This window comes from Rana temporaria, chromosome 4 (genome assembly GCF_905171775.1).
Source record: "Rana temporaria chromosome 4, aRanTem1.1, whole genome shotgun sequence".
Taxonomy (NCBI): Eukaryota; Metazoa; Chordata; class Amphibia; order Anura; family Ranidae; genus Rana; species Rana temporaria.
Genome location: NC_053492.1, coordinates 349,722,439 through 349,737,696, shown reverse-complemented (window position 1 = coordinate 349,737,696; position 15,258 = coordinate 349,722,439). Strand labels below are relative to the sequence as shown.

Sequence of the window (15,258 nt, the reverse complement as noted above, 5' to 3'; positions counted from 1 at the left end):
TGTGTAGGCTCCAGAGCATTTTTTTTTACATGAAAAATTTAGAACATGCTCTATTTTTTCTCGTAATTTTTCACGTTGTGAAAAACGGTCGTGTGTAGGCTTTAACGACGGGGGAAAAAACGTGCATGCTCAGAAGCAGGTTATCAGAAGGGAAATTTTCATAATCAGCCCAAAGGGTGTCGCCAATCGAATGGAACTTCCCCTTTATAGTGCCGTTGTACGTGTTGTACGTCACCGCGCTTTGCACGAGCAATTTTTTTTCACGATCGTGTGTATGCAAGGCAGGCTTGACAAGAATCACATAGAGAAAAACTTTGTTTTTTCCATGACATTAAAAACGGTCGTGTGTACGCGGCATTAGAGTAAACAGATAACCCCAACGAAAATCGACTTTCGTTGGGGTGCTGCATAGCAATAATAGTTCACTTACTGATTAATCTAATTGTTTCCTAGAGTTACCATATAAATATTTACTTTTGCCATTTATCATTTTAAGCATGTAATTGCAAGTCTATTAAAATCTGTTTGGATATGTAGCTCTACAATATTCTCTCAAAGTCATTGAATCTCCTAGAAATAAAGAATTGTAACTTTGGGTTTCCCAATTAATCTTTTTACTTTCAGTTTTCCTTTGTTCATGTTACCCAGAGTAGGTCTCCTGATCATAAACTCACCATCATTCAAGGCTCTAGGCATGATTAATTGGCTGGTCACCAGCTATTCTCTACAGCCCCATGCTGCTTATATGCACCAGCGTCCTCCCAGTTCTTTTATTGAAATGCACCATTTTTCAGCACATTCTTTGAAAATGATAAATGTTCTTGTGTATGTTGTGTGCTGAAATATTCTTGACCATTGACCAGATGAAAAAAAATAGTATTCAGTATTTTTACAGTCAGGTAAGCACTTTGTTGTTGAAAATAACTTTTGAGCAGTTTGTGTTGCCTATAATTAATCATATAAACATGGAGATTGGTCCTGGTTTAAACATTTATTTTTATCTACGGTTGTTTTTTTTAGAATGCATTTAGATTTATACAGAGCTTTATACTTTTGTGCTTTTATATTTTTAGTGTTGACTATAGCCTGGTTTATAGGAGTCATCATTGTTACATGGTTGCATAGTTCACTAAAGACTCATGTCTATCAACCATATAAAAAAAAAATATTTTAGTATATTAAAGCCAAACTTCCAGCATTACTCTTTTTATATATATATTTTGACCAACAGCTAATTAAAAAAAAAAAAAGACTGAAAGCAGTATTAAATTCAGAGTCTGCCCACAAATTCATTCTCCCAGAGAGTCACAGTGGTAAAATCAATGTCCCAATCATGGTGTGATCCTCTTATCCTTCCCAGATTATGACAAAAGGTTACATCATTAAGGCTCGTTGTGGTTTGAGGTTTGAAAAAAATATACACAAATTGTTACTATTTAAATACAATTTGTGTATACATTTTTTTCTAACCTCAAACCACCTCTTTTGTGCACTTACAGGTAACTTTTCTTCTTTTTTTCTTCTATTTCAAAAAAGCAGCTCTCGAGGTCCTCTTCCTAGTAGAATGACACCGAGTGTCATTCAACCCCACTTACCCAGTGCATCAAGGACAAAACCCCTGGGGGGCACATTATAAAGCCACCCGGACAAACAGGAGAATGCTAAAGAACAGCACCACTTCATTACATGACTACTGATCTTTTGTATTCTGCCCACTGCAGAAAAAATAGGACATTGAGAAATCACATGACCAGACCGAAAGGTTGGGGGGGGGGGGTGGTGATTTTGGGGCAGCGTGACGCCAAAGGATAGAATTTACCTTTTTATAATGACAATTTTACCTTTGCTTTTATTTTGGCAGGATCTACTCCATTAGAAGTGATTCTTTATGGAAATCAGTAGTTCTGTAGGCAAGATAAAAGGGAGAGAGAGAGCACACCAGGATCTGTCATAAAAAGTAGCGGTGGGTCAACATTTTTGGGCAAATCACCATGATTGATCTGGACATAAGTCGCTGGACGACATGATTGGCTTTACATTTTTCATTGGGAAACATATCATGGGAAGAGTTTAGCTAAACTGAATTTATAATTTCTTATGAAGAGGCGAGAAGAGGAAAAGAGATTCAATCTATGCATACAGAAAAGCTTCTGCACAATACGTGCTGTTTTATGTGCACATGATTGGGTACATTTAGATTTAAAAAAAAAAATTACGTTAATGATTGGTTAATTAAATCAGATATTCACATATACTTATGTTTGACATAAATAAAAAACATTGATTTTGCGTTTAAAATAAATAAATTGCAGCCCATTTTGACAATTACCTTTAAATTGACAATCGCATGTAAGAGAAGAATTTGCCTGGATTTGCCTGGTGAACTCACAGATGAAGTTATAAGATCAAAAACTGACCTTTTATTTCACTTTTATTTAGCAACAGAACAATCAAAAAGTGATGTTTAGGATGTCTCAATCTTCTCCTCCTCAGTATGGCAATGGCTATAACACCAATCATGGCTGTTAATGCAGACATAACTGGTAAAAAAAATAAAAAAATTGATATCTCTCTCTCGCCATCTCCTAACCCACAACAGGAAAAGGAATGAATTCTTTACTGGGAGGCTGGTACTGTCCTGAGACCCCCAAAGATCTGCAGGGCATAATACTGGGTCCAGAAGAGCATGACCTTTTTAACTACCTTCATAATTGGGAATTCTGGAAAGGGTGCCATTAAATATACTTTCCAAAAAGAGTTTAAATTTCACCAGAGCAAAATAAATTGTGGCAATCTTCCAAAAACAAGCTAAAGCAATTTTGTTGGTGTGAAAAATAAACAAAAACTTTTCTGTGATGCTTTGGGAATCTTTGATTTGTTCCATATTCAACTCTTATGCTGCATACACACCATCGGACATTTTGACAACAAAACTGTGGAATTTTTTCTGACGAATGTTCGCTCAAACTTGTCTTGCCTACACACAGTCACACAAATGTTGTCAAAAATTCCAAACGTCAAGAACGCGGTGACATACAACACTACGACAAGCCGAAAAAAAATAAGTTAAATGATTCCGAGAATGCGTCTAATTGATTCCGAGCATAGAATTTTTTATGCGTTGAATTGTGTACACACGGTCGGAATTTCCGACAACTTTTTGTTATCTGAAAATTCGAGAACCAGTTCTCACATTTTTGTTGTCGGAAATTCCGACAGCAAATGTCCGATGGAGCATACACAAGGCCGGATTTTCCGACAAGCTCACATAGAACATTTGTCGGAAATTCTGACCGCGTGTACGCTGCATTAGGATGATTCCTATAAATTTAAAAAGGATGGAAGAATAAATCATGAAGACAGATGCAAATTCTATGAGATATGGGGGATATATATCCATAAATAGTAGTACATGGTTCTTGCTGCCCACACCATCTAAAGCAGTTTGGCGAAACCTCATTTGGGGTGATGAATCTTTTTGCATAATCAGCAATTATACCGTGATCAGATCAATCTTCGAACTTCCAGTGCTGCTTCTACCCTTTTCATTTTTAGCAACCACAGCTTCCACAACTATCCATCTCTAGATTAAAGAGGACTTTCACCCAGGAACAGCATTTCCCTTATCTGTGTCTTCTCCATTTTACACAATAGGATTATTTTTATTAAACAATAATTAACTTTTTATAGTTTTCACAATTTTCACTTCCTGAATCCTTGTTTCAGTGTAATATTTCACTCATGTACAGATATACTGCAAGGTCTATAGGATTTCATGTCAAGACAGTGGCAGGGAAGCAGAGAGGTGAAGGAGATTTTTTTTTTTTTTAACAGGGACATTTATCAGTGATTTGGGAATTTTTTAGTGTAAGTTGGTTGGGTGAAATTTTCATTAAGTTTGGAACTGTTGATTCTGGCAACTCTGTACCTATACTCCATTTTGTGCAGACATATGCACATACTAGGAAAAACTTTGTAGATACCCAATAATTGTTGGTAGAGAAAAATTGTAAAAATCCCATGATGAATTATGCAGACATATTGCTGCATTACTAATATCTATATTTCATCTGAAAATTTGCAATAGTGTTCACTATTTCCTCACTGAACACACTTGCTCCTCTAACTACTCGCAGAATCAGGCCCTGACCATTACAATCATGGCAACCTCTGACGACACCAGAAAGTTCAAGAGACATAGCCGTGATCTTGAACAATTGTGGTGTAAAACTAAATCCCTGCAGGACTTCACCCTATACAAATCTGCTCTCCTAAAATACAATTCCTGCCTCCCTGCTACCAGACAATCCCACTTTGTCACTCTTAATAAAGTGGATGTAAACCCACTCTCGTTCTTTCTAAACTACTGCCATAGTGCTGATCTATAAGGATATACATGCCTCCTGCATGTATCCTTACCCGTCAAATGTCTCCCCGCTGTCTGTTAAAAGAACTGCAAAACTGCAGATTTTTTTGGGTGGATCTGTTGTCTGGAGCTCTGTGGGTGGAGTCGTGATGTCAGTAGACTCCCCTTACACTAAATTCTGCTATGATTACTAATATCCAGTCAAAATCCAGAAAAGTAACCACATGACTCCAGAAAAGGAGTGGGTAGTGGGAATTAAAAAATAATGCCTGTCTCCAAGCTAGTGCATGAGATATGTAAAAAACCTGTTCCCCGTAGCAAGGGGGTGGAACGGACTAAGGTTTTTCTCTGTAAGTCCGTTTTATTTCACTGAACAATAAAAGAGGATTGCTCAGAGCTGGAATAACTGTGTGGCAAGACTGGGCACAGATGATAGGAAATCTTATACTGTACATTGTGACAGTAAAGAATAAATCATTTTTTTTTCGGGTTTACATCCACTTTAATACCTTGTCATCCAGTTCTCATTGTCTCTTCTCTCTACTTAGTCTCCCACCACCTCCACCCACTAACTCACTCACTGCCCAAGAGATTGCATCAATCTTGTAGTGATTGACAATTTGTAAGGACATCTTCACTGTACAGATATCTTGCCCACTTAACATACCCTGCCTAACAGCATATTCAGCACTTTCCTCTTTTGACTCGACTAGAGGTTACCAAACTTTTCTCAGATGCCCACCTAACTAATTGTCCCTTTGATTCTATTCCCTCGCAACTACTATGGCCACCCTCTTCTTTTATCATATGCTCTCTTACTCACATCTTCAAACTCTCCTTCTCTACTTGCACCTCCCCCTCTCCTATAAGCATATACAGATCGCTCCCACACTTAAAAAGCCCTCACTGTATCCCACCAACCGAAACAACTTCAGACCTATCTCTTTGCTCCCGTTTACCTCTACTTTTAGAAAGCTTAGTCAACAACCGTCTGAGCTACTACCTCACTGAAAACAACCTTCTTCGCCCCTTACAGTCTGGCTTTCACTCTAAGCGCTCCACAGAAAATACTCTACTGAAACTCACTAATTACTAGCCGCTAAAACCAACAGCCACTACTCCATAATCTTACAACTAGACCTTTCTGTGGCCTTTGATACTGTTGACCACCTGCTCCTCCTTAATAAACTCCACTCTCTTGGCCACCAGGATTCTTCTCTTTTCTGGTTCTCCTCCTATCTATCACAGCATTCCTTCAGTGTTACCTACAACTCTATCTCCTCCTCTCCACTTCCTCTTTCATTAGAGGTTCGTAGACTATCCCCTCTTTAGTCTATCATCAATGCTACTGCCAGATTCATCTGCCTTACCAACCGCTTAGTGCCTGCCACCCCTTTCTGCCAATCCCTTCTGGCTTCTGAATGCCGAGTGAATTAAAGAGGTTGTAAAGCCTTGTGTTTTTTTTCACCTTATTCATCCTATGCATTAAGTTGAAAAAACATCTTGCGATGTCCGCCCCCCCCCCCTTAGCCCCCATTTTACTTACCTGAGCCCTGAACTTCCGTGGGCGCAATCCCGTGTTTTTCTCCCCACGGCTTGTCGGCTCTTCATTGGATAGATTGATAGCAGCGCAGGCGTTGGCTCCCACTGCTGTCAATCAAATCCAATGACGGCGCCGCCGGGGGGCAGGGCCGAGTCATATACTTGGTGGCTATGTACGCCGAGTGTATGACACGGGAGCGTAGCCAGAAGGTAACCCCCTCGGGAGAGAGCTTCCCAGAGGGGGTTAGCTATTGCAGGGAGAAGCCACGAGAGCCGCCGTGGGACCCCAGAAGAGGACGATCGGGCCACTCTGTGCAAAACAAACTGTACAGTGGAGGTAAGTATGACATGTTTGTTATTTTATTTTTTTAAAACACAAACCTTTAGTACCACTTTAAGTTAAAAATACTAACAACATACAAAGCCATTCACAACTCTGCCCTGAGGTATATCATCAACAAACGCCAAAACCTACTGCTCTCTAGCTCTCTTGCCTCCTCCTTTCATGCTTGTCTCCATGACTTCTCCATAGCCCCCCATCTTCTGGAACTCTCTATATCAATCTGGCTATTTCCTATTCCAGTCACTTTTAGGTAATCCATGAAAACACATCTCTTCAGGGAAGCCTATCCTGTCTCCAACTAGCAACTGAACATTTAATTCTTCCATCAGCTCATACCCCACAGCTATTACCTTTTGTACCACTTGCCCCACATTATTAGATTGTTGCACAAAAAGTTGGCTCTATATAAATCCTTAATAGTAATAATAATAAATGTGTGTTAAACAAAATGTAATGCTAAGACTCCTTTCCTTGTAAGCTACAGTGCAAAGAATGCATCCCTTTCTCGGTCAGATCTTTACAGCCTCTATGTATGTAAGAATATCTAAGCCTGTCACATATGTCTCTCGTTATTTCCTTGAAATAAGTTAGGAGATTGTGTGTGAGACAGTACTGGAATGTAGGCATCATTGCAGTCAAAACCATTCTTGTATGTGTTTTACTACCATCTAAATCACCATGAAACTGAAGGATTCTCTACCAGATGTGTTAATCTCTTTCATTGCTCCGAGCCTGCAATAAGTTATTGTAAAGTAACCCTTTCTGCAATATTCACTGCTGGGAATTGAATTACAGTTGCTTTTATAACTACATTTAAGCCATTCGAGAAATGGTGGAATCTTAAAGTAAAGGAGGCTTCCAGTGGGTGGTCCATATTTGACTACCAAGCTACATCCTGAACAAAATCTCTCAGTCTAAAAAAACTGGTGGTCATCATCTAGCAACTCTTTAAGAAACATAGCAGAACATTGCATATAACTGGCTATGATACTACATAAAAACCAAAGAGATTCTGGGCTGCCAGCTGTGTAATGCCGCAGACACACGATCGCAAATTCCATCAAGAAAAGTCCGATGTGAGCTTTTGGTTGGAATTCCAACCGTGTGTACGCTCCATCAGACTTTCGCTGTCGGAATTTCCTACTGGTAAATCCGCTCGTCTGTATGCAATTCCAACAAACAAAAAAACATGCATGTTCAGAATCAAACAGAAGAGCCAAACTGCCAATTGAATTTCATTGATCTCGGCTCGTCGTACATCTTGTACGTCACCGCGTTCTTGACGGTCGGAATTTCCGACAAGTATGTGTGATCGTGTGTATGCAACACAAGTTTGAGCCAACATTCCGTCAGAAAAAACCCACGGTTTTCTTGTCGGAATTTTTCGATCGTGTATACACAGCATAAGAAGTAAATTGGTTCCTCATATATTTAGCAAAAGATTTACACACAATAATTACGAAGATCTAAAAGAAAAAAGTGTAATTAAAGGCCTACAATACACCTCCCTGCGCCAACACAGAAAAAACTATTGCAAAATCCAATAACAGATTTCCGCAGGTTACAGAGCAATCTGTATATTACGGTAATGGGAGCAGCCGTTTAAAAAAATAAAAACATGATAAAAATGATCAAAATTAAGAGAGCATAAATGCACAGATATTAAGATCACAAACGGCGCTAATGGTGACAGTTCTAGTGTAGATGCACAAGGCACCACGTCTACACTCCAATGTTGCGTGAAGGAAATCAGTGAGGTAAAGGCAAAAAAGTTCCAAATAGAAGTGTGGTCCACTTTAAGAAAGGACAGATAGTAAGCACCTTCCACCCGAACTCCTCTAGAGACACCACGTGGGACACAATAAGCCCCCTCTGGGGTACACACTCACCAGAAAGTAAATAATACAGGGCGATGTATGCGTAACTCCAAACTGATAATCAGCCTTCAAGCAGGGTAATCAAACACATCTGTATAGGAGCTCCAAATTAAACCAGAAAAAAAGGAGGCAGAGAAAGTGCCATAGCATAATTCCGTTTTTAATGGATCAAAAATAGTAGCCCACAGAAGCAAAAAACCCCTTCAACCATTGAACGTACAATAAAAGTATTTAAAAAGCGCATAATCACCAAATCCTGGATAATAGGTAAAGCGTCGCACTGGTCCTGGTTCAGTCTCACAGAGACTGTCAACTTCCGGTTCCAGCCGAGGCACTGGTGGAGCGCAAACGTCACTTCCTGAGCGTCGTGAGAAGCCACGCCCTAGGGCGTGGCTTCTCACGACGCTCAGGAAGTGACGTTTGCGTTTGCGCTCCACCAGTGCCTCGGCTGGAACCGGAAGTTGACAGTCTCTGTGAGACTGAACCAGGACCAGTGCGACGCTTTACCTATTATCCAGGATTTGGTGATTATGCGCTTTTTAAATACTTTTATTGTACGTTCAATGGTTGAAGGGGTTTTTTGCTTCTGTGGGCTACTATTTTTGATCCATTAAAAACGGAATTATGCTATGGCACTTTCTCTGCCTCCTTTTTTTCTGGTTTAATTTGGAGCTCCTATACAGATGTGTTTGATTACCCTGCTTGAAGGCTGATTATCAGTTTGGAGTTACGCATACATCGCCCTGTATTATTTACTTTCTGGTGAGTGTGTACCCCAGAGGGGGCTTATTGTGTCCCACGTGGTGTCTCTAGAGGAGTTCGGGTGGAAGGTGCTTACTATCTGTCCTTTCTTAAAGTGGACCACACTTCTATTTGGAACTTTTTTGCCTTTACCTCACTGATTTCCTTCACGCAACATTGGAGTGTAGACGTGGTGCCTTGTGCATCTACACTAGAACTGTCACCATTAGCGCCGTTTGTGATCTTAATATCTGTGCATTTATGCTCTCTTAATTTTGATCATTTTTATCAAATTACGAAGATCTGCTATGGAAAGTGGAACACATTTATTATTTAACTAAAATAATTTAAAAAGCACATTATACTACATTACATACACATTATACTACCGAATCTCAAATTATAATTATAAGTATATTAGATTTTAGGTATTAGCTTCGAGTTTGGGTCAACCATGAGTTGCAGTTTGCTAAATACCTGTTTGCAGTTTGCTGAATGACGCCGGTCGCGGCTTTTCCATTCTAGCCTTTCACAGCCTATGGGGGAGAACCCATTTCGGGGGCGGAATCCTCCCACCCCGATATAAGGCCCTCCTAGCCCATGTCTGGCCAGCGTGACGTCGGTGTGCGCCATTGTGCGGCCGCACGCAGGGATCAGGGGGTATTTATAGACTGCCTGCACACAGCCTTTTTCACATCCACGGGATGATGCCACACTACCGAGGGACTCTTTGCACCTGGTTATTCTATACCCAGGTAACTTTTTTGCTATTTTTGTTTTTTACCACCAGACTCTAGTCTGGTTTATGCATCTCACCCTATCTATATATGTTATATACAGACTCCCTGGCATTTTTCCACCGTTGACCACCTACCTGGCTCCATACCCCCTTCTTTGGCTACCTGCCCATGTGAGGTACTCCAGCCCTGCGTTCCGGCTGCACTTGGCGCAGTCACCCCAGTTTCTGGGACTGACATCCTCTTCCTGCCTACGGCTCAGCATTTTCTCTTTCCCTTCATCTACACCATCCTTTTAGGTATGTAAGTTTAGGACCATTATCCATGTTCCTCATTTTATGTTTTAAGTTACTGTAGACTAAAATACTATTTAATCCTCCAGATTAGGAAGCATCCGCCCCTGATGAGTGCACTAGCACGAAATGCATCGGGCCCTTCAAGGATGCCAATTTATTCCATATCTGAGTCACTAGCCATTACTATCTACAACTTTCTACCTCATGTCTTTTAATCGCACTCTTAGGAAACCTGTGTGCCTATCCCTCACTCATGGGAAGCTGTTTATTGTTTTTCATACTGTTTTGTATTAATTATTGATGTCCCTGTGTCCATGTTTCATATGTGAAGCCATATGTCATGAGTTTCCTTGTTGACAGTATTATGTATCTCTATTGTCCATTACAGTTATGTTTACATGCCCAGCCCCTTTGACTCTGAGAGTGTATCACACATCACTTTTCATGTTAATAAACATGTTTTCCTTTTGTATACTCCCACCCTGTCTTGAACCTCATTCAAAGTCCCAATCTCCTTGTTCTACAGTTTGCTGAATAAGCAAACTACCGTAAATGGCCAGATTTTAATAAGTTCACCCGACCAAACCTCCAGTAATTCATTTAGTTTAACTATCACTACCACCAGTTAATGACAGCCTTGTGTTTGTCAGGATTTACATCACTGGACGATATGATTAAAGTTGGATTTAAATTGAGGAACAATTTTTATTTTCATATTTTATTTACTATGGTGCATGTGTATATACGGACTATTTTTTTTTGTGTGAATGGGTAACAATGGTACTATATACAGTACAACAGATAGAAAGGGGAAAGGCAAAAAAAGTATCAGCAAGAAGGAATGCATGTAGGTAGAGAAAGCATAGCGCATGCCTGCAGCTAGATCCCCGCAATAAAAACAAAACAAAACAAAGCAGACAAATAATATTATATAGCTCAAGAACAATCTAACTGCTGAGAAATGTTTATATTATTTCAACAGATTAGACATGTATGCTAATTTAAAATGATTCATTCATATTTTTTGTAGCTCTATGGCATTGAACAACCCAGATAGAAAGGATAACTTGCCACAAATTTGTGGCAGTGTTGTAATGTAAGTCTGTTAATTTGCTGCACATTTTCACTCGGAAATTGTACACTTGCACTTAAAGTGGATGTAAACCCACTGTCATCAAATTTAAATCATTAATACTGTTGTAATCTATAATGCTATACATGCCTCCTGCATGTATCCATATATTATAAATGTCACCCCCTCACCTGTCAGAAGCCCTGCAAAATTGCAGAATCTGTGGGCGTTATTTTCACTTTTAAAGTGAAACACCAAATAATGGTTTGCTGGTTTCTTTTAACAACACCTTTTTAAAGAAAGGCATGCTTTTTTACAGAACAGTTTTATAGAGCATGTGCCTTCCAAGTTTAAAGCATTCATTGATCTATGAAAATAGGAAAAACTCCTTAGCCCCTGGAGCACCTTTCTAGGACTTAACTAATATTTTTTCTTATTTAATCTTCTCTTCTGTATGGTAAAGAAAACCTTTCTTGAAATAAATATATAGTCGACCATCATCATTTCCATCTGAAATTATTTTGTCTGGCTGCTATATGAATCCACTAGTTTCAGTAGTTTCTTGTTTATACACACAGAATATATAACTTTTTCTTAAATCTACCAGTTTTACAGTATAGTCTGCAGTATCAATGCACTGTTCTTGAGTTGTACATTGATTCCCCTTGTTAGATACAAGTTCTCGAATTTAATAGATTAAAATAACTAACTTCTGAACAGATAAAAATAACTAGGTTCACCCACAAATTCTAAGAAAAATAACCTTACGAATAAAGAAAAAAAATACAGTGGAACCTCGGTTTAAGAGTAACATGGTTAACAAGCGTTTTGATTTGCGAGCAACTTTTTTTTTAATTCTGACTCGGTTTGCGAGTATTGACTCGCAAGACGAGCAGAATTCAATCTAATAGGGCCTGCAGTACCACATTTGGCCTGAGGTGCGGGGGCGCTGGAGCCAAGCAGAGCCGAACAGAGAGGATCGCAGCCGATTGGCGCCGTTCGGCAATGCTTGGCAAGACACGGAAATACTCAGTTTTCAAGCCTTTCTGACGTTTGCCGAGGTCAGACGACGTGTCCTCGGGCCTTTTCATCAGTTTCCGTGGCTCTCCAGTGCCCCCCCCCACCTCTGGCCGCATGCGGTATTTCATCCTATTGAAGTCAATGCGGAACTAATTCTTTTCGTTTCCATTGACTTCAATGGGGAAACTTGCTTTTATATTGCGAGTTCTTTTGACTACAAGCAATCTCTTGGAACGGATTATGCTCGTAATCCGAGGTTCAACTGTACACTAATAAAGTGCCAAACCTACTAGATGTTGTGATTGTTTGCATCATCAGCAGTGCTATGTGCAGTTAATGGCTGTTTTCCACTCATCGTATGTTGCCGCAGCAGTTCTTAGCAGGCTGCTGCTGTGTTTGAGGGAGGAACCTTGATGTCACATCGAGATCTTCATTTTAGCACCTCAGTGATGGCAAAAATGAAAAGAGCAGTGCACAGGCACAGATAACGTATATTTTTTTCTCTTAACCACTTCAGCCCCAGAATAATTTACCCCCTTCCTAACCAGAGCACTTTTTGCAATTCGGCACTGTGTCGCTTTAATTGACTATTGCACGGTCGAGCGACGTTGCACCCAAACTAAATTGAGAACAACTGCTCTAGTGCATGGATGCTCCAGCTGTTGCGAAGCTACAAGTCCCATCATGCCTCCTCTGCCTTTGGGAGACACAGACTTTATCAGGCTTGCAATGCCTCATGGGACTTATAGTTCCACAATAGCTGGAGGGCCACAGGTTGGGCACCTATGGTCTAGCGGTTTCGAGGGGTTCCTTGAGCAATAAGCAATTTATACCTCTAAGATAAATCCCAAGTGACAGCAATGAACCTTTAAGTTATCTGTAAGTGGGGGGATTCTTTAAAAAAAAAACACAAAGGTAAGGAAAATTGCTCAAGTGACCATAACACTAACATACTGTAAATTGTACGTATAGTAATTATTGGTAGGGGTTCCTTGAGACCAGAAAATTATTTTTAAGGTTCCTTCATGTTAAAAGGTTGACGAAGGCTGGTCTAGATAGCAGCTGTGAAACTCTGTTCAAAAAAGCCAGTAGCAGTTAGTCATATTCAACTGGACTTTAAATGTCCTGATCACCAATGCCATCAAGAATGAACGTGAAGGTCAATCCAAATTTTTGAGATGCCACCAGAATAGGAACAAAGGGGGGGACGTCTTCTGATGGGAACACTTGTTCCTGTGTCTAAGAAAGGATTTCCCTAATTTTGGAAGGAAATCATGTCACTTCCTGTTGACTCTACTGGACAGTAACTGGAGGGAAATCTTCCTAATGAGACACAGACGGCAAAAACAAACAAAAAATAAAAGTGGTTCTTTCCCCTCCCCTACTCTATCCAACAAACATGTTTGAGCTTTAGATACACTTTAAATATAAGTGCTTGTGATGTTGGGACAAATGAAGAGAAGTCACTGGGCATTATCTATCAAATAAACAGGGAGGGTGAGAGAGAGAGTGCCACTGTCTAAGCTTAGTAGTATTTTTATTGAGTTTCCTAATACCGCTACACTTAGACAGTGGTGTTCTCTCTACCTCCCCCTGTTTCTGTTTTTGCTTGCTTTCTTGCTTTTGGCAGGAAAACTTCAGAACTCGCTTAACCACTTTAATACCAGGCACATTCGGCCTTTCCTGTTCAGGACAATTTTCAGCTTTCAGCGCTGTCGCACTTTGAATAACAATTGCGCGGTCATGCTGCACTGTACCCAAACAACATTTTTACAATTTTCTTCCCACAAATAGAGCTTGGTAGTATTCAATCACCTCTGGGGTTTTTATTTTTTGCTAAACAAACGAAAAAAGACCAACATTTTTGAAAAAAAAAATGTTTTTCTTTGTTTCTATAATAATTTGTTTTTTCCCCTTTACTGATTAAGGTGGCACTGATGAGTTGGCACTGATAAAGTGTCACTAATATGTAGAATTGATGGGCACTAATAGGCGGCACTGATGGGCACTGAGAGGCGGCTGTGATGGGCACTGACAGGCGGCTGTGATGGGCACTGACAGGCAGCTGAGATGGCCACTGACAGGCGGCTGTGATGGGCACTAACAGGTGGCACTGATTGGCACTGACAGGTGGCACTGATGGGCAGCACTGTTGATGAGATACTGACAGGTGTTACTGCTGGGCACTGATCATTCTACATACGGCTAGTGGGAAGTGGTTAAAGGAGAAACTGCTGACAGTACCTCTGGGTACTGATGACACTGTAACAGTGTATTCCCTCTATAATGGATTTATTATATTATATGGACTTTGTTTTCATGAACATTGCCTTGAGATTTACTAGTAATCACCCCTTGTCCTTTTAACGCTGAAGGTTGTATACTTGTCTTGCTCCTTTTGCGCTGGGTTTTGAATATATCCCCTTCTGGGGCCATTATTGATATTTATTTTCATTATCTATAAAATGTTAGCACTTAAAGCTTCAAATCTGATACACTGGTGGTATAAAGGATACAGCTATTCTTAGCAAAGAAAGATCAGAGTTAAACAGACAAGAACATATTATTAGAAGTAATACTATGTTTATTTCAAACATTTTAGCTTTGTAATATTATTGTAATATAACACTGTTAATTGTTCTGTCTTTGCATTACAGGATGATACCTCCACAGCCCCGAACCATGAACCTCCAACATGGGCATACTCAGCAATTCCAGATTAAGCCAAAGTATTTTTCCAGCTCTAAGAAAATGCTTCTTGGTGAGCAATCCACCGAAGGGTCTCTCCCACTCAGGACTGCTGCTCTGGATCAACTGTCATCACAGTTCAGTCATTGTGAGTATCTTAGTTTAGATATTCTTTTCTACATTTGTGCAGGTTTGTGTTCCTTAAAGTAATAGATGCTTATAATAATTGAAGCATTGAATCAAAGCATGTGATTACCTAGGATGAGCTATAAACATCTCTCTGATGAGAAATGTTCATGGTAAGTGGAGGATATCAATAAATGGGTGAAAGCTGAGTTGCCAAGATAATAGGCTTAAAGGATCACTAAAGGATTTTTTTTTTTTAGCTAAATAGCTTCCTTTACCTTACTGCAGTACTGGTTTCATGTCCTTATTGTTAGTTTTTGCCTTGAAGTTGCTGTAATTCTGCTGTGATCTCCACACTTCCTGGTTGTCTGTTTCCTTATAACCACAGTACTGGGAGCTTTTCACTGTGGTCTAAGCTGTCATTACTGTGTGTCTAAAACTTAACAGAAC

The 15,258-nt window shown here is 39.9% G+C and overlaps 1 protein-coding gene across 4 annotated transcripts in view; it reads left to right on the top strand.

Annotated features, from left to right (window-relative positions):
* The window catches only part of LTBP1 (latent transforming growth factor beta binding protein 1), a 447,138-nt gene that overhangs the window by 123,001 nt on the left and 308,879 nt on the right, over nucleotides 1-15,258 (top strand). For all 4 annotated transcript variants that reach the window (XM_040350808.1, XM_040350809.1, XM_040350810.1 and 1 more), the window contains exon 4: nucleotides 14,652-14,830. In XM_040350808.1, coding sequence (XP_040206742.1) covers nucleotides 14,652-14,830 — 179 coding nt within the window. The remainder of the gene's footprint in view (nucleotides 1-14,651; nucleotides 14,831-15,258) is intronic.